We start from the raw sequence: 26,410 nt of genomic DNA on the forward strand, positions 1-26,410 counted from the left end.
CACCACCCTGACCACAGTCACCACCACCGTGACCACAGTCACCACCACCGTGACCACAGTCACCATCACCCTGACCACAGTCACCACCACCACCACAGTCACCACCACCGCAGTCACCACCTCCCTGACCACAGTCACCACCACCGTGACCACAGTCACCACCACCGTGACCACAGTCACCACCACCGTGACCACAGTCACCACCACCGTGACCATAGTCACCACCACCCTGACCACAGTCACCACCACCCTGACCACAGTCACCATCACCCTGACCACAGTCACCACTACCCTGACCACAGTCACCACTACCCTGACCACAGTCACCATCACCCTGATCACAGTCACCACCACCACAGTCACCACCATCGTGACCACAGTCACCACCACCGTGACCACAGTCACCACCACCGTGACCACAGTCACCACCACCGTGACCACAGTCACCATCACCCTGACCACAGTCACCACCACCACCATAGTCACCACCACCGCAGTCACCACCACCCTGACCACAGTCACCACCACCGTGACCACAGTCACCACCACCGTGACCACAGTCACCATCACCCTGACCACAGTCACCATCACCCTGACCACAGTCACCACCACCACCACAGTCACCACCACCGCAGTCACCACCTCCCTGACCACAGTCACCACCACCGTGACCACAGTCACCACCACCGTGACCACAGTCACCATCACCCTGACCACAGTCACCACCACCACAGTCACCATCACCCTGACCACAGTCACCACCACCGTGACCACAGTCACCACCACCGTGACCACAGTCACCCTGACCACAGTCACCACCACCACAGTCACCACCACCGTGACCACAGTCACCACCACCGTGACCACAGTCACCATCACCCTGACCACAGTCACCACCACCACCACAGTCACCACCACCGCAGTCACCACCACCCTGACCACAGTCACCACCACCACAGTCACCACCACCGCAGTCACCACCACCCTGACCACAGTCACCATCACCCTGACCACAGTCACCACCACCACAGTCACCACCACCACAGTCACCACCACCGTGACCACAGTCACCAGCACCACAGTCACCACCACCGTGACCACAGTCACCACCACCGTGACCACAGTCACCACCACCGTGACCACAGTCACCACCACCGTGACCACAGTCACCACCACCGTGACCCTCTACCCCTGCAGGAGGCGACACAGCCGGCCACCCCGGGGTGAGGGTGTCGCTGTACGGGGTGTGGGTGTACGCGCTGGTCTCCACCGGCGGCCAGTACTGGGAGACCAAGACTGTGGGACAGTTCGACACTCTCAACTGGACCAACATCGCCATACGCTGGGCTCCTCCCGCGCTCAATGACTCGGGTATTGAGGTAGGTCATGCACGCTTTATTGTATGCCCTCACAACTATCCAGGATCCCCTTTACAACTATCCACAACTCCCTCTCAATCACCCACGACCGTTACAACCGCCTGTTAACTTGTTTGATTATTTTCTTTATTTATAAATATATTATTGTATATGCTAATCATGTCCATCGACAACTTTAACGGGAAATGTGAAATTGTTGACCTTTTTGGTCCGTATTGACTCGTGAATGTTGTGTGGCGACTTGAGTGTTGGGACGCTGAGCTATATAACCTGCACCCGGCGCCTGCTCTTACTGTGATGCATCCGGCAGCTGTTTGTGATGCAGAAGAAGCAGGCGCAGAGGAGGATGCCTTCGTCAGCCACGGCCAAGAACGCGCTCTCTCCGCCCAAGATGATGGTCGGGTGTCACATGGACGCGGACGACACCACCTACAGGAACTTCCTCAACGCTCAGGTCGACGAACTCGCCACCTGGACCAAAGAGCTCAACGACACGGAGACTCTCTACTTTATGGGTGGTTACGGTAAGTCTGGTGAACACCCAGAGTGTATTACCAACCTTCTACCAGTCTCTAAGCGCCAGCAAGAAACAGTTCTTGCTGGCGCTTAGAGACTGGTAGAATCTCTGTTTTGCTGCTTCACCTGTCCTTCGTGGTGGCATTGATCTCAGTGGTTCCTGTGATAAGTTTATGAAGTCTAACTCTAATACTCTTTCGGAGCTGTCTGTCTTCACGGGGGGGGGGGGGGGGCTTATCCCCACCCATGGCGGTTTTTCTACAAATCACCACCTTCCTCGTCGCTTCCAGCTTGCCCTTGCCTCCCTGAAAGCTAACAACCCTATTAATATCCTTCCTTCCGACAAATGCAATTAGGTGGTTGTCCTTGACCGTGAGGACTACCTCACGGTCAAGGCACCTGTCTTTCTCTCTGACCCCAACACATATGCTCCCCTGACTAACAACTCCTTGGGTCGTCTTAAAACTTCCTTCAACCACAAACTAAGACAGCTCTCCAGTCTTTGTCCTCTTGACTTCGATCTTATAAACGCTTTCGTGTCATTTGTTTACCTCTTCCTTATTTCTACGGTCCACCTAAGATTCATAAGCCTGGTGTTCCTCTAATCATTTCTTCAAGAGTATTAACGTTATCCAGTATATTGTGTGAAGGTCTTACTTGAAGACTGAGCCTCCTCCTCCTCCACCACAGCCGCACAGTTCGCCTCCAGCTCCCCGGCGGACTTCCAAGCTCAAGTGTCTCAGGCCAACATGAAGGACCCGGAGACGGCCGCCACACTCATCAACGGACTCAACAACATCATCAATGACCAGAACACTAAGAACACTCTGGCAGCCTCGTCTGATGGCTCCTCTACGACTGCTGCCAGCCCCACCCGTGAGTATATCTCCCTCACGACAGCTGCTAGCCCCACCCGTGAGTATATCTCCCTCACGACAGCTGCCAGCCCCACCCGTGAGTATATCTCCCTCACGACTGCTGCCAGCCCCACCCGTGAGTATATCTCCCTCACGACTGCTGCCAGCCCCACCCGTGAGTATATCTCCCTCATGACTGCTGCCAGCCCCACCCGTGAGTATATCTCCCTCACGACAGCTGCCAGCCCCACCCGTGAGTATATCTCCCTCACGACTGCTGCTAGCCCCACCCGTGAGTATATCTCCCTCACGACTGCTGCCAGCCCCACCCGTGAGTATATCTCCCTCACGACTGCTGCCAGCCCCACCCGTGAGTATATCTCCCTCATGACAGCTGCCAGCCCCACCCGTGAGTATATCTCCCTCACGACTGCTGCCAGCCCCACCCGTGAGTATATCTCCCTCACGACAGCTGCCAGCCCCACCCGTGAGTATATCTCCCTCACGACAGCTGCCAGCCCCACCCGTGAGTATATCTCCCTCACGACTGCTGCCAGCCCCACCCGTGAGTATATCTCCCTCATGACAGCTGCCAGCCCCACCCGTGAGTATATCTCCCTCACGACTGCTGCCAGCCCCACCCGTGAGTATATCTCCCTCACGACAGCTGCCAGCCCCACCCGTGAGTATATCTCCCTCACGACTGCTGCTAGCCCCACCCGTGAGTATATCTCCCTCATGACAGCTGCCAGCCCCACCCGTGAGTATATCTCCCTCACGACTGCTGCCAGCCCCACCCGTGAGTATATCTCCCTCATGATGCTCTCCCTCTACTAGTGCTTCACAGTACTCCCTGTACTAGTGCTTCACAGTGCTCCCTGTACTAGTGCTTCACAGTGCTCCCTGTACTAGTACTTCACAGTGCTCCCTGTATTAGTGCTTCACAGTGCTCCCTCTACTAGTGCTTCACAGTGCTCCCTCTACTAGTGCTTCACAGTGCTCCCTCTACTAGTGCTTCACAGTGCTCCCTCTACTAGTGCTTCATAATGGTCCCTCTACTAGTGCTTCATAATGGTCCCTCTACTAGTGCTTCACAGTGCTCCCTCTACTAGTGCTTCACAGTGCTCCCTCTACTAGTGCTTCACAGTGCTCACTAAGGAGAGCAACATAGTGCTGGTCGTGTCAGTAGCTGAGGCTGGTGTATACACAGTAGTGCTTCACCTTACAGAGTCCCCGGAGGCGACGGCGTCCTTCCAGACGATGCTCAATATTGTGATGAACGTCACATCCTCCGTGTTCACTAACGTCTCCGCCCTCCAGTGTAACAAGATATTGGTTAGTGTCCCTGCCTCACTGTGTGCCTCCCTGCACGGCTCCTGCCTCACTGTGTGCCTCCCTGCACGGCTCCTGCCTCCCTGTGTGGCTCCCTGCAAGGCTCCTGCCTCTCTGTGAGCCTCCCTGCACGGCTCCTACCTCACTGTGTGCCTCCCTGCACGGCTCCTGCCTCCCTGTGTGGGTACGTGCATGGCTCCTGCCTCTGTGTGCCTACCTGCACGGCTCCTGCCTCCCTGTGTGGCTTCCTGCACGGCTCCTGCCTCTCTCTGTGCCTCCCTGCACGGCTTCAGCCTCACTGTGTGGCTCCCTGCATGGCTCCTGCCTCTCTGTGTGCCTCCCTGCACGGCTCCTGCCTCACTGTGTGGCTCCCTGCATGGCTCCTGCCTCTCTGTGTGCCTCCCTGCACGGCTCCTGCCTCACTCTCTGCCTCTCTGCACGGCTCCTGCCTCACTGTGTGGCTCCCTGCACGGCTCCTGCCTCACTGTTTGCCTCCCTGCACGGCTCCTGCAGTTTGAAAGGGGCTCCCCCTTTCCCTTCCCTGGGAGGGGGGTCTGGGGCTCCCCCTTTCCCTTCCCTGGGAGGGGGGGTCTGGGCTCCCCCTTACCCTTCCCTGGGAGGGGGGGTCTGGGCTCCCCCTTACCCTTCCCTGGGAGGGGGGGGGGGAGCTGCGCAAACAAGCTGTGTGATGACGTCATGCTCGTTTGCTCGTTTTTGATTAGGTAGTTCTGTCCACTAGTTTGACTGTCAGTAGTTGTTTCAACCAGAAAAAGGGTTTGCTTTGGGACGCTTACTTCTCTGGGTTGTTGACCCGGTCAATGGCAGACACAGAATGCTACCAACCACACGGGGGATTCTATAGGCCATTGCTCCTCGTGCCTCTCTGAGGGGTTCAGGTTCTGGCCGTGGTCCCCGGTAGGCCTTAAGTGACTTAAGTGACGCATGACTGATGCCAAAGTCTGACATTAGCACATCAGCCGGATAGCTCCGGAGAGCCTCCGGGTCTCACCCAGAAAATGACGTTTTATTACTTGCAACGCTGTGTTTATCTTTTATGGTGTTCAGTGACTGTTTTTCCAGTTATATATTTTATTATTCTGAGTTCACGATCCTTTGTATCTTGTGTTGTAGACTCAGTGTCCGCAAGTTTTAACATCTTATTATATCCACTCTTGTTGGAGTCAAGACGCGGGTAAAGTCACTTCTCCATTCCTCTCTCTTGAGAATTAGGGACGCACACTTCTAGTATCTGGGAACTATTTGATTAGGTTTTCTCCCAGTCATTTTAGATTAATTACGTTGAAAGCATTTGTGAGAAGGTGGTGGTGACGGCGTTTAAAGGTTCTTTAGTGAGTTGCTTGTATCTGGTAGGCCCAGTGATACCAGTGTCCTGGTATCTGTGGCCCTGGTGATGGAACACCAAGGGTACCAGGCAGCACCGGGCACTACCAGAGCAACAGGAACAACTGTCAACATAGTAGGCATCCTTCAGTCTCGGGAGACTATGGAGTTGAGCCCTAGTTGCCAATCCTGGTGCAGCGTCTGGTGTGACTGATGAGGCCAATCCGAGATTGGTAGTCCATCCCACACCGAGCACAAATAAAGTCTGATGCTGGTCTGTCTTCCTGACTACCGGCTTTCCTTCTCTGTCTCTTTGCCTCAGATTCCTTGGCAAGTGACTCCTCGAACTTGGAGAGACCTCTTTCCCCAGACTGCCTCCAGGCTGAACGTTCTGCAGCCAGTGTCTCCCACGTAGCAAGATCGACGTCCATGACTTTCAGGTCCCTCTTGCATACGTCTTTGTACCGTAGCTGGGGCTTGCCTGTTGGACGCTTTCCCTGCATCAGCTCTCCATACAGGAGATCCTTGGGGATCCTGCCGTCGCCCATTCGCACAACGTGCCCGAGCCAGCGCATTCGTCTCTGTTTCAGCATTGTGTACATGCTGGTGATTCTTGCTCTCCCCAAGACGTTGTTTTTTGTCACCTTGTCCTGCCAGGTGATGTCCAAGATGTGTCGGAGGCAGCGCATGTGGTAGGCATTCAGCTGTCTTTCCTGACGGGCGGGGAGTGTCCAAGACTCACTGCCATAAAGTAGAGTGCTCAGGACACAGGCTCTGTAAACCTGGATCTTTGTATACTCAGCCTATTATTGGCCCATACACTCTTTATCAGTCTGGACAACAGAACCGTTAAATAACGTCCAGCTAAAACAAAGAATAGAGGTTTTAGTCTGGTACCCGTTACACTATAATATTATATTTAATATATATAGTGTTTATTTTATTTAAATTTTTTTACAAAAAAGGAGTTTTACAAGATACAAAGTTGTTTATCATAGGTTGTCGAATTTCCCCTACCTCCTCAAATGGCCAGGCAGGAACCCTGAATGCAGTGAGCATTTCCCCGCTGTATCACCACGCTGAGGCGATGGAAAAGGATGTTGGAAGCTCTGAGGTCTCTTGTTGTTTCAATAAGCCTAGAACCCAGTTCCTTCAAGAAAATAGTGGCACTCTTACCCAAGGCTCCAAATGTGTTGGAAGCAATGGGGACAAAATTGTAGTGTTGATTCAGTTCTCTGTATGTATGGGACTTAGCTTATTTCGTGTGAGTAGCAGTGCCACCCGGGTGTGCAAAACTAGAGTCAATGTAGGTGTTAGCGAGGGGTTGATACGCACCTGTAATCCCACACCAACTGCTTGTCATTCTTCTAGGGGGTCACTGTGATCCCATCTGTAACATCAAAGTTATGGGTCGTCAGGTAAGAGGGCTCTCTCTCAACTGGTCGTCCAGCTGTGGTGAGGCTCGTATTGATGTTGTTAACTTCACTGTGCCTTGAGTGCCATTCCCCTGTGCTTTGGCAGATCAGGCCATACCTGTCACTGACTCCCTTGCCACAAATACACCTATATTTTATATGGATTGGAGCAGCAAGGCGGAGGGCCACAGCAATTCAGAGGGTGTACTCACCTAATTGTGCTTGCGGTGGTTGAGCTTTGGCTCTTTGGTCCCACCTCTCAACTGTCAATCAACTGGTGTACAGATTCCTGAGCCTACTGGGCTCTATCATATCTACATTTGAAACTGTGTATGGAGTTAGCCTCCACCACATCACTGCTTAGTGCATTCCATTTACTAACTACTCGGACACTGAAAAAATTCTTTCTAACGTCTCTGTGCCTCATCTAGGTACTAAGTTTCCACCTGTGTCCCCTTGTTCGTGTCCCACCCGTGCTGAAGAGTTTGTCTTTGTACACCCTGTCAATTCCCCTGAGAATTTTGTAGGTGGTTATTTCTCTCCTTACTCTTCTGTTTTCAAGGGACGTGAGGTTCAGCTCCTTTAGCCTTTCCTCGTAGCTCATACCTCTCAGTATGCCACCGGGACGAGCCTGGTGGCATACCGCTGAATCTTCTCTAACTTTGTCTTGTGTTTAACTATGTATGGACTCCTGGAATATGCAGCTCCAGCCTGGATTGGTCTGACATAAGTGTGTGTGGTGTGAAACGTGTGCCAGTTGCCGACAATGGGGTTGCTAAGAGGAGGTCCCCTGCATGTGGGGCTGCTACTGCAAGCTACTGCTGTGAGGCTAGCTATGTCGTGTTGAGGTGTTGCAGCACCCAGGCACTCTGCAGCACCTTGGACTACAATGGGGCCATCCCAGCAAGATTGCTTGTGGGCTGTTGATGGTGGTTGGAGTGATGGGCCTGCAGGAGAGGCCCACTCGGTAGCACAGTGTGCAAGGTTGGGATCGTGAACCCCAGCCCGCTGACCTAAGTACTCGGGTGGAATTTCCTTCACTAAGTTGCCAGATGCAGAGGAGGAGAAGGACAGGAAGGCTGGTACAGCAATTTGCGTTGCTGTACGAGCACCGAGGCCCCCCAAGTCTGACGGGGAGAGAGGCTTGTTTCTATTGGAGGTCAGAGAGAGGTGTCGAGGGCTTTTTCTAACATCGATTTCAGTCAAATATATTTTAATTTATTTATTAATATTTGCAGGGTTTATACGACGCAGTGAGCAGCTTGTTTGCCCCAAACAATCAAGAAATGATGTTGAATGTGCAGCAAGGGGACAACTCCGGGTCTGCCGGCGTGATGCAGAACCTGACCCAGTGGACCTCAGAGTTGCTGCGACAAGTCAACTCCACCACTCCTATCAACTTCACCAAGGTCACCGACAATATGTGTTAGTATCCTCACCGCCTCGGCTTGAACACTTGTTTAATATTAGGGAAACGTAATGCAAGTTAGAATGTAGAAACATTTGCTGCAGCAAGAATGAATGTGAAATTTTCTTTAATATTAGGAAGGGAAATTTCAAGACCAGGGGGTTAGGCTTGTATTTATCAAGGACTTTTAAAATCAAACTTCAAATGTTACTTAAGATTTTAAATTGTAAATACAGATTTTCTTTACAAAATATTTGTTGTAAATAACAAACTTTTTTTTATATTTTCTCTTCCCTATTAAGGCTGCTCCTGTGTTGCTTTGTTTAGTCAGTCTCTCTCTCTCTCTCTCTCTCTCTCTCTCTCTCTCTCTCTCTCTCTCTGTCTCTCTGCCTCTCTCTCTCTCTCTCTCTCTCTGTCTCTCTGCCTCTCTCTCTCTCTCTCTCTCTCTGTCTCTCTGCCTCTCTCTCTCTCTCTCTCTCTCTCTCTCTCTCTCTCTCTCTCTGTCTCTCTGCCTCTCTCTCTCTCTCTCTCTCTCTGTCTCTCTGCCTCTCTCTCTCTCTCTCTCTCTCTCTCTCTCTCTCTCTCTCTGTCTCTCTGCCTCTCTCTCTCTCTCTCTCTCTGTCTCTCTGCCTCTCTCTCTCTCTCTCTCTCTCTGTCTCTCTGCCTCTCTCTCTCTCTCTCTCTCTGTCTCTCTGCCTCTCTCTCTCTCTCTCTCTCTCTCTCTCTCTCTCTCTCTCTCTCTCTCTCTCTCTCTCTCTCTCTCTCTCTCTCTCTCTCTCTCTCTCTCTGTCTCTCTGCCTCTCTGCCTCTCTCTCTCTCTCTCTCTCTCTCTCTCTCTCTCTCTCTCTCTCTCTCTCTCTCTCTCTCTCTCTCTCTCTCTCTCTCTCTCTGTCTCTCTGTCTCTCTCTCTCTCTCTGTCTCTCTGTCTCTCTGTCTCTCTCTCTCTCTCTCTCTGTCTCTCTGTCTCTCTGTCTCTCTCTCTCTCTGTCTCTCTGTCTCTCTGTCTGTCTCTCTCTCTCTCTCTCTGTCTCTCTGTCTCTCTGTCTCTCTGTCTCTCTGTCTCTCTGTCTCTCTGTCTCTCTGTCTCTCTCTCTCTCTCTCTCTCTCTCTCTGTCTCTCTCTCTCTCTCTCTCTCTCTCTCTCTCTCTCTCTCTCTCTCTCTCTCTCTCTCTCTCTCTCTCTCTCTCTCTTTTACATAAATTATATATATATATATATATATATATATATATATATATATATATATATATATATATATATATATATATATAATGTATGTGTATATAAATATACACATACTTACGTATTATGTCTGTATGAGGTTGGAGGCCAGACATTTGGTGTTTGCCTTACCCAAATTTTCACAGTAATTGATGTTGGGTACATGCCCTGCATGGTTGTGTCTTGTTAAGTACCTGGGACCCCTCCTAGCAATAGTTCATAAACAAAATTCAAAGCAATTTTTTCTTTCACTATTAGTTAAAACTATTGTCAATAATCCCACCTATCACAATTTGCCCGTTATAGTTAAAAATATGTATTCTTGGGTTTGTGTATGCATGCGTGCCAGGTCGACCCGGTATGCATGTATACATAATTTACTAGGAGGGGTCTCCCGTCTGTTCGTCCATATATGTATCCGTCCATGTATCCATCCATCAACCATCAATCTATCCATACATCTATCCATCCATGTATTTATTCCTGTATTAATTGATGCATGTACTTGTGTGTGTTCATCCCGTGCTCCTGCTCCTCCCCCACGACCACTTGGGTGAAGGCGCCCAAGTGGCTGGCCCCTGGACACACACACAGACACTGTTTTATAGTATAAATTACACATTGAAGGTGTTCTGACAGTGCTGGTGGCCTACAAGAGGAACCTGAGTGAGTGGCAGAGCGGCCCGCAGTTTGTGACAGCTCCAGACTACAGCAACGTGGGCCTGCCCGCCGTCTGGGACTTCCCTTACGACCGTGCTGCAGGTCAGCTCCGACACTAGCGTTTGTAATCAGTAGTGTAAATGGAGACGTAGACCGTGCGCACGGTCTACGTCTCCGTTTACACTACTGTAATCAACATATTGGGTATATGTTCAGCTATGTAGCTTCCCTATACTATATGAAGGGTTACGTAGCTTGTGTCACAAGTTATGGGGTACTGAATGTTGCAGGATGTTGGTTATATGGTGTGTGTGTGTTCTGTAGCCTGCATTAGCAGACTTCGGATGGTAGGAAGACTTACCTTGTCTGCCTACCCTTCTGTAAGTAGGCACAAGGTTACCTAGGACTCTCATATCTAGTACAGAACCTCTCACAAAAGAAGTACAGGTCTCTCATGCCTAGCACACAGCCCCCACACATGAAGCACACAGCCCCCACACATGAAGCACACAGCCCCCACACATGAAGCACACAGCCCCCACACATGAAGCACACAGCCCCCACACATGAAGCACACAGCCCCCACACATGAAGCACACAGCCCCACACATGAAGCACACAGCCCCACACATGAAGCACACAGCCCCACACATGAAGCACACAGCCCCACACATGAAGCACACAGCCCCACACATGAAACACACAGCCCCACACATGAAGCACACAGCCCCACACATGAAGCACACAGCCCCACACATGAAGCACACTAACAGTTCACGTGGTGTTGACAGTGTCGAGTGCCCTGGTGAGTGACCCAGCCTGTGCTAACCGAGCCATCAATCTTATCTTCATCTCCTCGAGGACCTATGACCGCACAGCCTTCGACTTTGTCAACGAGGCGTAAGTATTTCACCCACTCCCTACGATGCCCACTTACGTACCCACTCCCTACGATGCCCACTTACATACCCACTCCCTACGATGCCCACTTATGTACCCACTCCATACGATGCCCACTTACGTACCCACTCCCTACGATGCCCACTTACGTACCCACTCCCTACGATGCCCACTTACGTACCCACTCCCTACGATGCCCACTTGCGTACCCACTCCCTACGATGCCCACTTACGTACCCACTCCCTAGGATGCCCACTTACGTACCCACTCCCTACGATGCCCACTTACGTACCCACTCCCTACGATGCCCACTTACATACCCACTCCCTACGATGCCCACTTACGTACCCACTCCCTACGATGCCCACTTACATACCCACTCCCTAGGATGCCCACTTACGTACCCACTCCCTATGATGCCCACTTACGTACCCACTCCCTACGATGCCCACTTACGTACCCACTCCCTACGATGCCCACTTACGTACCCACTCCCTACGATGCCCACTTACGTACCCACTCCCTACAATGCCCACTTACGTACCCACTCCCTACGATGCCCACTTACGTACCCACTCCCTAGGATGCCCACTTACGTACCCACTCCCTACGATGCCCACTTACGTACCCACTCCCTACGATGCCCACTTACGTACCCACTCCCTACGATGCCCAGTTATGTACCCACTCCCTACAATGCCCACTTACATACCCACTCCCTACAATGCTCTACAACAATTCAAAATGAATCTTTTAGTGTATTTCTTCGACACACAACTTTCTCTTGATGGAGTTTTAAAAACCGAGAAATGAACAAAGGGAATTTTTTCTGCGAGCAGAGGAAGAGTTTTCTGGCAGAAGTTATCAGCGTTGTAAGTGATTCTGCTTCCATAAGGATCAATTGCTTCCATAAGGATCAATTCTATAGTTTGATTGCCTAGTTCCCTGTCCGAAACTGCAGGAATCACAGCGCGATGCTCAACATTGTCACGGCAGCCGTCGGGTGTTGGGGTTAAGAGTCAGACGACCTCTCAATGATTCTGGAGTCTGATGGCACAGTGGTTATGGTACTGGTCCCGACAAGGAGCATGGAGACCATGGCTGACCGGGTTGCAATCCTTCAGAGGTCATGAGTTTCTGATGCATATATATATATAATATATATATGATTTTGACTGAAAACTCACACCCCAGAAGTGACTTGAACCCATACTCCCAGGAGCAACGCAACTGGTAACTACAGGACGCCTTAATCTGCTTGACCATCATGACCGGACAAAAGGAAGTGATAGCCGAAGTTATTTGAACCACTTCCCCGCCGGCACTCGGATGGTAATCTTGGGCATAGCATTTTATCAAATCACCTCATTCTTTGGGGCACACGTGAGGAACACAAATGCGAACAAGCCTGAATGGAACCAAGGACTATATGCGACTGAAAACTCACACCCCAAAAGTGACTCGAACCCATACTCCCAGGAGCAACGCAACTGGTAACTACAGGACGCCTTAATCCGCTTGACCATCACGACCGGACAAAAGGAAGTGATAGCCGAAGCTATTTGAACCACTTCCCCGCCGGCACTCGGATGGTAATCTTCGAAGTGATTGCTTCGGCTATCTCTTCCTTTTGTCCGGTCGTGATGGTCAAGCGGATTAAGGCGTCCTGTAGTTACCAGTTGCGTTGCTCCTGGGAGTATGGGTTCGAGTCACTTCTGGGGTGTGAGGTTTTCAGTCGCATATAGTCCTGGGGACCATTCAGGCTTGTTCGCATATATATATATATATTATATAATATATATATATATATATATATATATATATATATATATATATATATATATATATATATATATATATATATATATATATATATATATATATATCCCTGGCTGGAAGAAGGGGACCTTTAGCCTCGGCAGAAACCACACATAACGCATTAGAGGGAATGTTTAGGTCACTTATAATTAAATTATATTATATAAAAGAATAAAGTGAGATAACCCCAAATGGTTAGACTATGTGAGACATAACTAAGTGTTACTTGGCTGTACAACACAAGCCGCTACCTCTACCAGGTACAGTCACCTACCTTCCCCTTGACCTGTCGGGTTGAGTAGCGAGCCCCACCTTTGTGTTCCGCCGTGTTTACATTGATGACCATTAGAAGACATCCGCCATTCGTCTCCTGGGTCACTAAAGGTGCTTCTGCTCGGTAGGAACGAGTGTGGCTTTTGTGTAGCGAGTTTGTTTCTTAGTTTACTCTCAACAGTCAGTGTTGATATTATATACGACACCGCCTGTTATGGATGTTAATAATATATATCAAGAATATGCTGGTGCCGAGCCCAGGTCCGAGGCGCTCCACCTCTTGTACAAAGTATGTATATCTAAGATTAAACGTTTTCAGGCATCTAAATTTTATGTTTAAACATATTTTAATAGCTAATACAAGTAGTTTCAAAAGTAAATATTACACAAGAGTCGGGAGGAGCCTCATTAAACAAGTAAACACCTGGGGCCAGATTCACGAAGCAGTTACGCAAGTACTTACGAACGTGTACATCTTTCCTCAATCTTTGACGGCTTTGGTTACATTTATTAAACAGTTTACAAGCATGAAAACTTGCCAATCAACTGTTGTTATTGTTACAAAACAACGTCCTGGTGCTTCCGAGCTTATTAACTGTTTAATAATTGTAAACAAAGCCTCCAAAGATTGAGAAAAGATGCACAGGTTCGTAAGTGTTGGTGTAACTGCTTCGTGAATCTGGCCCCAGGATTTAGCACCTGACTATAGCACATGTAGATGAGTACGAACACATTCATTAAAGCTATTACGAGCTCACCATAGCCCGTGCTACATAGATACTTGGCTCTGAGTAGGTAAATCTAAAAGAAGATCATTAAAGCTGGTGACTGTACCGCCACCCGCAGGAGGATGACTCCGTCACCAAACTACATCGTAGACTCTCACACGCTGACGGTGAACGTGACGTGTGACGCTGCCCCCAAAGGTGCCCCCAGTAACGCCTCCAGCTGCCAGCCCTCCGCCGACGACCTCCTGAGTAACCCCGTGAGGCTGAAGCTCCGTCACACGGTGGTCAACACCTATCCGTCCAGGGCCCTCAAGTTCCACCAGGGCAGGTTGGTTAAGGAGGTGAGACCACGGCACGCAGTTTCTCAACCATCATATGACTCAACCAATCATTCCCCTGTACCACCATCCACTGTTAACCACCTCCCACCACCAGTAACCACCACCCACACACCACTCACCACCACCCACCACCACTCACCACCACTCACCACCAATAACCACCATTAACAACATCTTCAACCACTAATCTCAACATTTGACAACTAACCACGACCATCCAAACTATTAATTAACGACTCTCCGACAGATTACGGCTCGATACTGTGTGTGGTGGAACCCAAACCTGAGCGACTTCGGTGTGTGGGACAGCTCGAACTGCGTCCTCTTAGAGACCACTGAAGAGTACACCAAGTGCGCATGCGCTCAACTGGGCACTTTCGCCGTCATGGCGAAGAGGACCCCGCCTAAGGTGGGTGACCTTCCCTGCTCTGTCTGCCTTGTTCCGTCCTCTACAGTGTGTCCTGGACAGCTGACTACTCATTCACATGACCTTGTGTGATCCTGTCCAGTGTGTGTTGGATGGGTGACCATTCAAACATACACACTTCCTTGTATTGTTTTGCCCGGGATGACAAGAACAGATGGACTTTTGGAGGCTCCTTATTCTTGAATTCTTTCACCCAAGATGCTGATGATGGGTGCTCACTGCTGCTCTCACTCGACTTACATGTGTCTAGTTCTACCTAACACACACACGGAGGAGTCTGCACCTTGTCTCTTCTTTCTGTACCTGTTACTATCCTGTGTGTCCCAGTAGGTACACCCATGAGTAGGAGTGGAGTAGGTGTCTTCCCTACTACTCCACTTCTCTAGGTCACCCTTGAGGGCCCAGGACACTCCTTACTATTCAAGCTCTAAATCTATCCAAGAAGCAAAATTATGTGGGCATCTTTTACATTCCCTACCTTGGTATGTCTCGTTTGGTAAGGTCTACTGCTCAATCTTATTTTTACAGCCTCACTTAGCCAGTTACTAGGTGCTTTTAACTCAAACTTTGTCACGCTTTCTATGAAGCCTCTTCTTGCCAGATTCAACCCTAAGTCATAGGTAAGTTATTCAGAACTGAGTAGTAACAGTCAATCCAACGGGAATGGGAGTAAACAACACTATACAAAACCATCACATGTACTTTTGAACTATATACATTTGTTACATATGTACAACACACAACACCGCAGGTGTCACTTTCACACAGAACATTACACAAGAACTTCTGCCATCTTCTGTCCCGGCGACTCCACTACTCTCATCTATGGTGCAACACTCAAGGTTCCTTCCCTGAGCCTTCCTTCTAAGGTTCTCACGCCAGCGAGTCCACCCTTTATCAGTAGATCCCCGGCCAGTCCTCCACAGTATCATCACAGTGTCAAAACACCACTTTTGATTCTCCAGCAAACACGCTGGCTGGCTGGCTTGCCCTAAAGACATTTTTCCATGGTTTTAAGCTGATAGCACAGATTTTGTCCTGTGACCTAAACTTTTCTTACATTTTTTTTTTTTTTTTTTTTTTTTTTTTTTTTTTTTTTTTGAGATATATAGAAGAGTTGTTACATTCTTGTAGAGCCACTAGTACGCGTAGCGTTTTCGGGCAGGTCCCTGGAATACGATCCCCGCCGCGAAGAATCGCTGTTACAACCAAGTACACATTTTACTGTTGAGTTAAACAGAGGCTACAGTTAAGGATTTGCGCCCAGTAAATCCTCCCCGGCCAGGATACAAACCCATGACAAAGTGCTCGCGGAACGCCACGCGAGTGTCTCACCACTACACCACGGAGACTGAAATTTTTCATTGGTCACAGAAAGGTGACTCTGTAGTTATTTATGTAAAGTTGTTTCTTAACATTTCAAATATGTGAATTTCAATAAACTAAATCCTAAACCCTTTATCAACGTAATAATAACGTATTAAATTATATTTAATGCATACATTTTAAATTATGTACAAATATTTAGTGTGTGTGTGTGTAATTAAGTGTAGTTACAGAGACTATATACCTGTAAAATATGATTACCATATATCTGTTAAGATTCCTGTACATAAGGATGTTTTGAATATTAATTGCAGTAGAATGCTCAGCTCAGTTGCACATTCTCTCAGCACCCAAGGTGAAACTTCAGCAGGTCCAACTGCTTTATTTCTTCCTATCCCCTTCAGTAATTGTCCCACTTCGTCTTGAGATACCTCTATGTTTTCTATGGTGTTCTCTGGTATTGGCATTGGGTCCGGCTCTCTGAAATCCTCAGTTTGTACACTGGTTCATTTAGCATTCACATATTTCTTTTTCATTCTCTGTAATCCTGTTCCCCGATCTCAATCTCTGGATTCTATCCTTGAAATGCAGCTTGCTTTTAATGAATTTATAGAAAAGGACTGGATTTGTTTTACAATTGTCTGCTATTCCTTTCTCAAAGTTCCTTTCTGCCTCTTTCCTCCCCACTGTGTATTTGTTGCTTGCTAGTTGGTACTTACCTAGTTGTGCTTGTGGGGGGTTGAGCTTTGGCTCTTGGTCCGCGGATCAGAGCGGGAATGTTTGAGGGTTTGGCTTCTTCCTATATTGAACCCATTTGCTTGTCTTTTTCCTCTCTGGTCCTCTCACAATTTCTGTTGAAGCAATCCCGTTTTCTGGTTCTGCATCTCTGTTTTGGTATGAATGTGTGTTGTGTGCCTTTATCACATATTATATATATATATATATATATATATATATATATATATATATATATATATATATATATATATATATATTATATATGTGAGTGTGCACGCATTATGTGAGTGCAGGAGTGTGTATCTGTCTGACTGTTTCTGTTGCGGGAGTGTTGGGTGGTGTCAAAGAAATTTTGCTGTCAATGGTCAGTTTTCTTTGAAACCCTGATTTAAGGCTTATTCTGTTTAATTAAATTTTAATGTTTTGTTTCAACTATAATATTAAAGCAAGGCGAAAAGATAAACCACAGCAGTAATGTGATTATATTAATATTTCCTTGATAATTAATATTGTTAGAATTTCAAAATGGCAAAAAATATAAATACCTGAGCTGCGGGCATAACAATTTCTGGCTTCAACCTCCAACCTAGTGGCTGTGTCTCCCCGTCGGGACCTGTAATCCTCACTGAAGGAGGCCAAAACGTCATTGACCCATTCACTGAAGAATATCCGCGTGACTCAGGATTTCTTATTGGCCTCCACATCACATTCAGTCGCGTCTTGTACACTTAACACGTCTTGAACACTTGTAAATTTTCTGAGTGGTAGACGAGCAGCGGCTTGACCCTGCAATCGCCACTTGCATTGGCGCAGAGCACGAGGGTAAGCCGATCGTTCATCGGTTTGTGGCCTGGCAAAGATTGTTCCTCTTGCGTGATGTAGGTCCTCTTCGTCATTTCTTCCAAAACAGTCCAGTCTCGTCACAATTAAAAACTTGTTGGGGCAAGAACTCTCTAGCAACAAATTCCTGGAATTCTGGCACAAATTTTTGGCAGCAGCTTTATCAGAGCTGGCAACAGCTTTATCAGAGCTGGCAGCAGCTTTATGAGAGCTGGCAGCAGCTTTATGAGAGCTGGCAGCAGCTTTATGAGAGCTGGCAGCAGCTTTATCAGAGCTGGCAGCAGCTTTAATCAGAGCTGGCAGCAGCTTTATCAGAGCTGGCAGCAGCTTTATGAGAGCTGGCAGCAGCTTATCAGAGCTGCAGCAGCTTTATCAGAGCTGGCAGCAGCTTTATGAGAGCTGGCAGCAGCTTTATCAGAGCTGGCAGCAGCTTTATCAGAGCTGGCAGCAGCTTTATCAGAGCTGGCAGCAGCTTTATCAGAGCTGGCAGCAGCTTTATCAGAGCTGGCAGCAGCTTTATCAGAGCTGGCAGCAGCTTTATCAGAGCTGGCAGCAGCTTTATCAGAGCTGGCAGCAGCTTTATCAGAGCTGGCAGCAGCTTTATCAGAGCTGGCAGCAGCTTTATCAGAGCTGGCAGCAGCTTTATCAGAGCTGGCAGCAGCTTATCGAGCTGGCAGCAGCTTTATCAGAGCTGGCAGCAGCTTTATCAGAGCTGCAGCAGCCTTTATCAGAGCTGGCAGCAGCTTTATCAGAGCTGGCAGCAGCTTTATCAGAGCTGGCAGCAGCCTTTATCAGAGCTTGGCAGCAGCTTTATCAGAGCTGGCAGCAGCTTATCAGAGCTGGCAGCAGCTTTATCAGAGCTGGCAGCAGCTTTATCAGAGCTGGCAGCAGCTTTATCAGAGCTGGCAGCAGCTTTATCAGAGCTGGCAGCAGCTTTATCAGAGCTGGCAGCAGCTTTATCAGAGCTGGCAGCAGCTTTATCAGAGCTGGCAGCAGCTTTATCAGAGCTGGCAGCAGCTTTATCAGAGCTGGCAGCAGCTTTATCAGAGCTGGCAGCAGCTTTATCAGAGCTGGCAGCAGCTTTATCAGAGCTGGCAGCAGCTTTATCAGAGCTGGCAGCAGCTTTATCAGAGCTGGCAGCAGCTTTATCAGAGCTGGCAGCAGCTTTATCAGAGCTGGCAGCAGCTTTATCAGAGCTGGCAGCAGCTTTATCAGAGCTGGCAGCAGCTTTATCAGAGCTGGCAGCAGCTTTATCAGAGCTGGCAGCCTCCCCATGTCGCACAACACTGTACACTGCGTCTCTTCCTAAATGTCTCAAACCATCCCCGGCTTGCCTTAAATATCTCATCATGAGACGACGCACCTGGTGTGTTCCTTAGAAGGTTCACATACAACACCTTTGCCCGAGCACAAACTTCAAAGACACTATCACCCAGTAATTGCCTTTCATTCATCCAGACCAACAGCAGCTTTTCAACCTTTTCTAGGATTTTTGGACGTTTCTTGGTAACTTTGGTAACTCCTTTAGCCACATCAAGCCTTTTAAATTCTTCCTTCCTCAAGATGGTGGAGATTGTTGATGAGGACCTGCCATACTGTGAGATCAGTCACACTCGGGCTATACAATGATTTCCTTCTTTAAAGCTACAGTAATTGTGTCTTTCTTCCTCCTGATCACACTATCTTCAGCAAGCAGCTTTTTGGCGACATCGTGAGTTACAAATTGTAGTCACAAAACCACAAAAAACGAGAAAAGCACAAATAAATGAAGAGGGATGCTTGTCCTGCGTGTTGCAACACCACCACTGTCATCAGCGGCGTCAGAGAACCACTGGGAACGCTAGGAAGCATCACGTGGTTTTGTCGTTAATTGAGCGGAAGCTCAATTAACTCTCTACCACTAACCATAATTAACCCCACCCTTCACCAACCACTAACCATAATTAACCCCCACCCTTCACCATCCTAACCATAATTAACCCCCACCCTTCACCATCCACTAACCATAATTAACCCCCACCCTTCACCAACCACTAACCATAATTAACCCCCACCCTTCACCAACCACTAACCATAATTAACCCCCACCCTTCACCACCACTAACCATAATTAACCCCCACCCTTCCCCACTAACCATAATTAACCCCACCCTTCACCAACCACTAACCATAATTAACCCCCACCCTTCACCATCCACTAACCATAATTAACCCCCACCCTTCACCAACCACTAACCATAATTAACCCCCACCCTTCACCAACCACTAACCATAATTAACCCCCACCCTTCACCAACCACTAACCATAATTAACCCCCACCCTTCACCAACCACTAACCATAATTAACCCCCACCCTTCACCATCCACTAACCATAATTAACCCCCACCCTTCACCATCCACTAACCATAATTAACCCCCACCCTTCACCATCCACTAACCATAATTAACCCCCACCCTTCACCAACCACTAACCATAATTAACCCCCACCCTTCACCAACCACTAACCATAATTAACCCCCACCCTTCACCATCCACTAACCATAATTAACCCCCACCCTTCACCATCCACTAACCATAATTAACCCCCACCCTTCACCAACCACTAACCATAATTAACCCCCACCCTTCACCATCCACTAACCATAATTAACCCCCACCCTTCACCAACCACTAACCATAATTAACCCCCACCCTTCACCAACCACTAACCATAATTAACCCCCACCCTTCACCAACCACTAACCATAATTAACCCCACCCTTCACCAACCACTAACCATAATTAACCCCCACCCTTCACCAACCACTAACCATAATTAACCCCCACCCTTCACCATCCACTAACCATAATTAACCCCCACCCTTCACCACTACTAACCATAATTAACCCCCACCCTTCACCATCCACTAACCATAATTAACCCCCACCCTTCACCAACCACTAACCATAATTAACCCCCACCCTTCACCATCCACTAACCATAATTAACCCCCACCCTTCACCAACCACTAACCATAATTAACCCCCACCCTTCACCAACTACTAACCATAATTAACCCCCACCCTTCACCAACCACTAACCATAATTAACCCCCACCCTTCACCAACCACTAACCATAATTAACCCCCACCCTTCACCAACTACTAACCATAATTAACCCCCACCCTTCACCAACCACTAACCATAATTAACCCCCACCCTTCACCAACCACTAACCATAATTAACCCCCACCCTTCACCATCCACTAACCATAATTAACCCCCACCCTTCACCAACCACTAACCATAATTAACTACCTAACTAACCAGCCTCCACCATTACTGTGGTGTACAGGTGGTGCCAGTGGACGCAACATGGCTGACGGTGTTGAGATATGTGGGCTACAGCCTCTCCTTCCTCTTCATCATCTTCTACATCATCGTCGTCCTCGTCTCCAGGTAGGTCACAACACCACTGTGTCACCTCCAGGTAGGTCACGACACTGCTGTGTCACCTCCAGGTAGGTCACGGCACCACTGTGTCACCTCCAGGTAGGTCACGACACTGCTGTGTCACCTCCAGGTAGGTCACGGCACCACTGTGTCACCTCCAGGTAGGTCACGACACTGCTGTGTCACCTCCAGGTAGGTCACGGCACCACTGTGTCACCTCCAGGTAGGTCACGACACTGCTGTGTCACCTCCAGGTAGGTCACGACACCACTGTGTCACCTCCAGGTAGGTCACGACACTGCTGTGTCACCTCCAGGTAGGTCACGACACCACTGTGTCACCTCCAGGTAGGTCACGACACCACTGTGTCACCTCCAGGTAGGTCACGACACTGCTGCCTCTCACACCTTATTCCCAACGCGCATGTTCCATTACTAGAGCTTTTATTAGCAGATTAACAACACAAGGTCAAGAAGACAAGTAGATTATTGTCAGCAGTGTTGCACTCATTACTAACCTTGCAACCAACATGTTCAGACTAAGCCAGCACAACTTAAACAAGTTTACTATAATACTAGCGTACCCATATACTATTTTTGAGGGGAGCGCCTTCGGCTCCACCGGGCTATGCAGGTTGATATGAATGTATTAGACTCCGGGCATCACTCAGAGCGAATGGAGTTCTAGGCCTACCGGAGACCACGAGCCAGAACTTGGCTCCCTCATAGAGGCACGAGGAGCAATGGCCTATAGAAACCCCCCGTGTGGCTGGATGCATTCTATGTCTGCCATTGACCGGGTCAATAACCCAGAAAGGTAGGCGCCCAAAAACAAACCCTATCTGGTTAAATTATTGTTACTGAAAGCTGAACTATTGGACAGAACTTTCCTAAATGAAAACGAACAAACGAGTCTGATGTCACAACCGTCACCGCGCAACTGTCATTGCAGCTCCGCACTCTCCGGGAGGGGGATCCCCAGAACTCTGCGCCAGCTATCCAAACCCTCAGTTCTGTGGCTGATGTAAGACCTGGCAGTCGTGCGACTGGCTCAGGAATCTATTCAGTGCTGTGCCTTGTGGTGTGGTCCTGTCCTTTGGTGGTGTGCGAGTCAGGAGTAATATCACCAGTACTTGGGCTGCATGCGCCTAGAGTTACGACCCCTTGTTCTTCCCCGGCTATTGTTCGTCCTGTTCCTTTTGCCCTGCTTTTGGCTCTGAAGCGTCTGAGAGTTTTGGAGTCGGGGTAGGGTTTAGCTGTGGTGAGACTCGGGCAGTATCGGGGGATGCCCCATCTGGTGTGGCGAAGGAGGCATTCAAGTTAGTTCCTCCAGCCGGTGCTTCTCCGTGTGATCAGTGGGCCCCCTTCATTCCAGCTTTTCTAGCGGCCTCAGTCTTTTCTTTTGAAGCTGAGAGTTTGGAAGACAGTTCGGCCCTGGGTCCTGATATGGAGGCTCCTAGGGTGGGGGAGGGGCTGAATTGAGGGCCCTTGGGCCCCGTTTGATCCCAATGGGTTTTGGCACCCTCTGAGCGGGGCTTGTTGCTGCAAGGGGTGGGGTTTTCCTTATCCCCCCCTCCCTAGTACGAATTTGATATAACGTCAACCTCCTCCTAGAGTTCAGTTCCGGGTTCCCTTGGTTACTTCAGTTCTTTCTTTCCAGAGGTTTTCGGCCTCCTGCATCCTGCCTCATGAAGTGCAGGTGGTAATTGCGTCTTACCTCCTTCCCGACCCAGATAACACATCAATAATGGATCTTGCCTCTTTTGAGTTCTGTTTTTTTACTAACTGGGTGTGGTACAAGGTTCCAGAGTCGTCCTGGTTGGCAGACAGTCCTATCTTTTCGTTGGGGGGTGTGGCATACATTCTGTCGGTCCTGCTCGCTTGAGTGCTGAGAGGCCTTGCTGTGGTACAGGTTTACCTGGGAGGCGAGTTTGAACACCTCAGTGCATGTTTGTTCGCCCCTGCCCTTCAGTGGGATATCGACCAGGTACAGCTTCACGTGCAGGATCCCTTCCTTTGAGCTACCCTGGTTGCTGAGGATTTGTGCACCCGTAGCCATTTGGCGTAAGTTTGTTTCTTTAACTTTCTCGAGCTGTCTTTGGACTGGCTTGAGGAGGACGTGGAGGTGCTTGGGGGCACCTTCTTGGGTCTGGTGCGCTGGTCTCAGCAGTGCGGGCGTCGGCTACGCTGTTGAAGCTGTTTGCACCGATCCTGCGGGAGGCAGTGTCTCTGTTTATTGCTTCTCGTCTTGTGTGCCGGCAGGCGATGTTCACTCAATGCGTGGTATCCGTAGGACCCGTGGGTGGGTCTTCTTGGAAGGGTCGTGCCAGGGCTTGGGGTTCCTCACGTCGTGGTATTTGGTTCTTTCCCAGCTCGCTGGGTTTGGGTTCCTGGTGAACTGGAGGAAGTCCCATCTGGGTCCCTCTCAGGTTCGGTCTTGGCTGTGTATAGTGTGGGATTCTCAGACCGCTTCCTTGTTTCTCCCTCCGGAGGCTCTGCTGCGGCTGCGGTCTCACCTTTGCCTGTTTCTAAGGGACTCCTGGGTTACACGGCTGTTGCTCGAGTGTTTGTGTGGGAGTCTGAATTTTGCCATGATAGTCTACCTGCCGGGTCGGGTATGGCTTCGTCGGCTGTTCTGGTTCCTTCGGGACGTCCCTTCTGCTTCTCTCACAATCGCTGGGTTACGTTGGCTGCTGCGCCGCCGACTTCCTCTTTAGGTTTTTTGGGGTTCAGTGCCTTGGCACCTACCCGAACCCTCGCTTAATGTGTTCATGGATGCGTTGTCTCTTTGCTGGGGCTTTGTGACCAGTGATTACCAGGCCGGCCAACATTACATTCAAACCAGTGTTGAATGTAATGAAACGCCATTTTCTGAGTGACACCCGGAGGCTTCCTGGTAATCTTCCCTCCCTCTCGTCGGCGGTTTTTCGCGTGTTTTGACATCCAGCCTCAGAACTGTAGGTTTGGATAGGCAGCACGGAGATCTGGGGCTCCGCTTCCCCCCTCCCAGGGAGGAGGGAGCTTTACAAATGATGGCGCAGTGACGGTTGTGATGTCAGACTCGTTTGCTCGTTTTCGTTTGGGGGATTTCTGTCCAACAGTTTGGCTTTCAGTAGCAATATTTTAACCAGATGGAGTTTATTTTGGGGTGCCTACATTTCTTAGTTGTTGACCCAGTCGATGGGAGACATAGAATGCTTCCAACCACACAGAGGTTTCTATAGGCCATTGCTCCTCATGCCTCTCTCAGGGAGTCCAGGTTCTGGCTCGTGGTCTCCGGTAAGCCTAGAACTCCATTTGCTTTGACTGGTGCCAGGGTCTAATACCTTCATATCAGCCTGGATAGCTTTAGGGAGCCTCCAGGTCTCACCCAGAAAATGGCGTTTCATTACATTCAACTCTGTTTTTATCTACATGTTATCAAATTAACTCAATGACTTCAAAAATTAAATTTCTGCTACAATTTAAGAAATAAAATATATTAAGAAACAAGCAACACCCGACTTGCCAGTTTTCCTTGCCTTTATTTCCTGGGAACCAATTGTTCATACCTTAAGTGACCCATGAAGGAGTTGCAGACCCTCCCCCCATGAAGGAGTCAGACCCTCCTATGAAGGAGACAAAGATCTGTAAACAAATCTTGTGTGTTACTTGGGCAGGGATCTGAAGGACCAGTTCCACGTGATGGGACTGAACCTGGCGATAGTGGTGCTGCTGGGCGCCGTGTTCATGCTGGTGAGCGACCTCAACTCTGTGCGTGCCAACAGACACACCTGCACCGCCATCGGCACCCTCATACATCTCTTCTACCAGCCGCCGGCGCCTGGATCTTCTCCCTGGGCTGTGCCTCCTTCAGCGCCATCACTTCCGGTGAGCCCTCGGGTAGTTGGCGTGTGTGGGTTACGGGGCTGTGTGTGTGTTGATGTAGGAGTGTACGGGAGACTAAACCACTTGGGCTGGACGGTAGAGCGAAGGTCTCACTTCATGCAGGTTGACGTTCAATCCCCGACCGTCCAAGTGGTTGGGCACCATTCCGTCCCCCAGTCCCTTCCCAAATCCTTATCCTGACCACTTCCCAGTGCTATATAGACGTAATGGCTTGACGCTTGCCCTTTTGGGCTCGCCATAGCCCGTGCTACATGGACATTTCGTTCTGAGTAGCTAAATCTATAACAACAACAACAGACGCTTGCTCCTGATAACTCCCTCCCCTCATTATTTGATAATTTTACTTGTTCCTTCATCAGGAGTGATAGGGGGTCGCCTCCACTCTTACATCCCCATCTCCTGGGGTCTGCCGCTCATCTCCGTGGGGGTTACCTACCTCTTCTTCTTGTTTGACCTTGGAGAGGATCCGCGCTGCTTCATCTCATGGGCCAACCCGGCCAAGATTGTCTTCTTCGGCTTCCAGATGTTCTTCGTCAGTATCTCCTTCATCTGCGCCACCATCGTTCTCTGCAACATGGCCACTCCCGCCCTCAGGTATTGTCTAATTATGTAAATCTGTGATAAAGCCTGAAGCTAAACGAGCTTCTAAATTCTAAGTAAAAATTAAATGTTACTAAAAATCGCAGCTAATCATTGAAGACTTTGAGCAGAGCTTCAGGTTCGAATTCTCCTTGACTCTGGAACCAGTAAACACTACTCTTCAACACTAATAACCAACAAATAACATTGTAACTGCAGCAGATGGCCCCTCTAAGCCACTCCATAACATAACCCTTATCAAATTGAAAGTGTCTAGACAAACCTTAAATGCCAGACAAAACTTTCCACCTCCCAGTTGCCAGCTGTTCGGCAGGTACTTGTATGTTGTACCACTCGTAACATTCCTTTGCTACCACCACCCGCCAAGAATTAACGTTTACCAACTTATAAACAAGGTGAGCATCTCCAACAGTCCTATAACTACCTGTTCATCTTCCACCACAGGAAAGACAACCTCATTGATGACTACGGATCATTCTGTAAAGGCGCCGCCTACGTGGTGCTCTTCTTCGACGTGACGTGGATCTTCGGGCTTCTCTGCTACCTCCAACTGGGCTTCACCTATCCCGACTTCTATCCCATCTTCCAAGTGCTCAACTCTTGGACGGTGAGAGGCGAGGGTGAAGGCTGCTACACCAGCCCCTGCTACCTGCACCTCTTTAATGATGGGCTTAATGGCCATCAACCATGCTAAAACAAACATATCCCATTTTCTATGAGCACTTACAGATGGTGTGATTTCCAGACCCAGGACCCGTTTTCTATGAGCATTTACCAGACGTACGACCCATTTTCTATGATCACTTACCTGACCCACTACCCGTTTTCTATGAACACTTACCAGACCCACGACCTGTTTTCTATGAACACCAGACCCATGACCCGTTTTCTATGAACACCAGACCCATGACCCGTTTTCTATGACCACTTACCAGACCCACTACCCGTTTTCTATGAGCACTTACC

The 26,410-nt window shown here is 49.1% G+C and overlaps 1 protein-coding gene across 1 annotated transcript in view; it reads left to right on the plus strand.

Annotated features, from left to right (window-relative positions):
- The window catches only part of LOC123758371 (cadherin EGF LAG seven-pass G-type receptor 3), a 46,351-nt gene extending 19,981 nt beyond the window's left edge, over nucleotides 1-26,370 (plus strand). The window contains 14 exon segments of the mRNA XM_069324825.1: nucleotides 1,198-1,379; nucleotides 1,690-1,903; nucleotides 2,586-2,771; nucleotides 3,981-4,087; nucleotides 8,079-8,265; nucleotides 10,109-10,231; nucleotides 10,921-11,029; nucleotides 13,968-14,190; nucleotides 14,438-14,599; nucleotides 20,860-20,963; nucleotides 24,616-24,767; nucleotides 24,770-24,826; nucleotides 25,204-25,438; nucleotides 25,889-26,370. Coding sequence (XP_069180926.1) covers nucleotides 1,198-1,379; nucleotides 1,690-1,903; nucleotides 2,586-2,771; nucleotides 3,981-4,087; nucleotides 8,079-8,265; nucleotides 10,109-10,231; nucleotides 10,921-11,029; nucleotides 13,968-14,190; nucleotides 14,438-14,599; nucleotides 20,860-20,963; nucleotides 24,616-24,767; nucleotides 24,770-24,826; nucleotides 25,204-25,438; nucleotides 25,889-26,138 — 2,291 coding nt within the window. The 3' untranslated portion in view covers nucleotides 26,139-26,370.
- The last annotated feature ends 40 nt before the right edge of the window (nucleotides 26,371-26,410 follow it).

This window comes from Procambarus clarkii, chromosome 1, assembly GCF_040958095.1.
Source record: "Procambarus clarkii isolate CNS0578487 chromosome 1, FALCON_Pclarkii_2.0, whole genome shotgun sequence".
Taxonomy (NCBI): domain Eukaryota; kingdom Metazoa; phylum Arthropoda; class Malacostraca; order Decapoda; family Cambaridae; genus Procambarus; species Procambarus clarkii.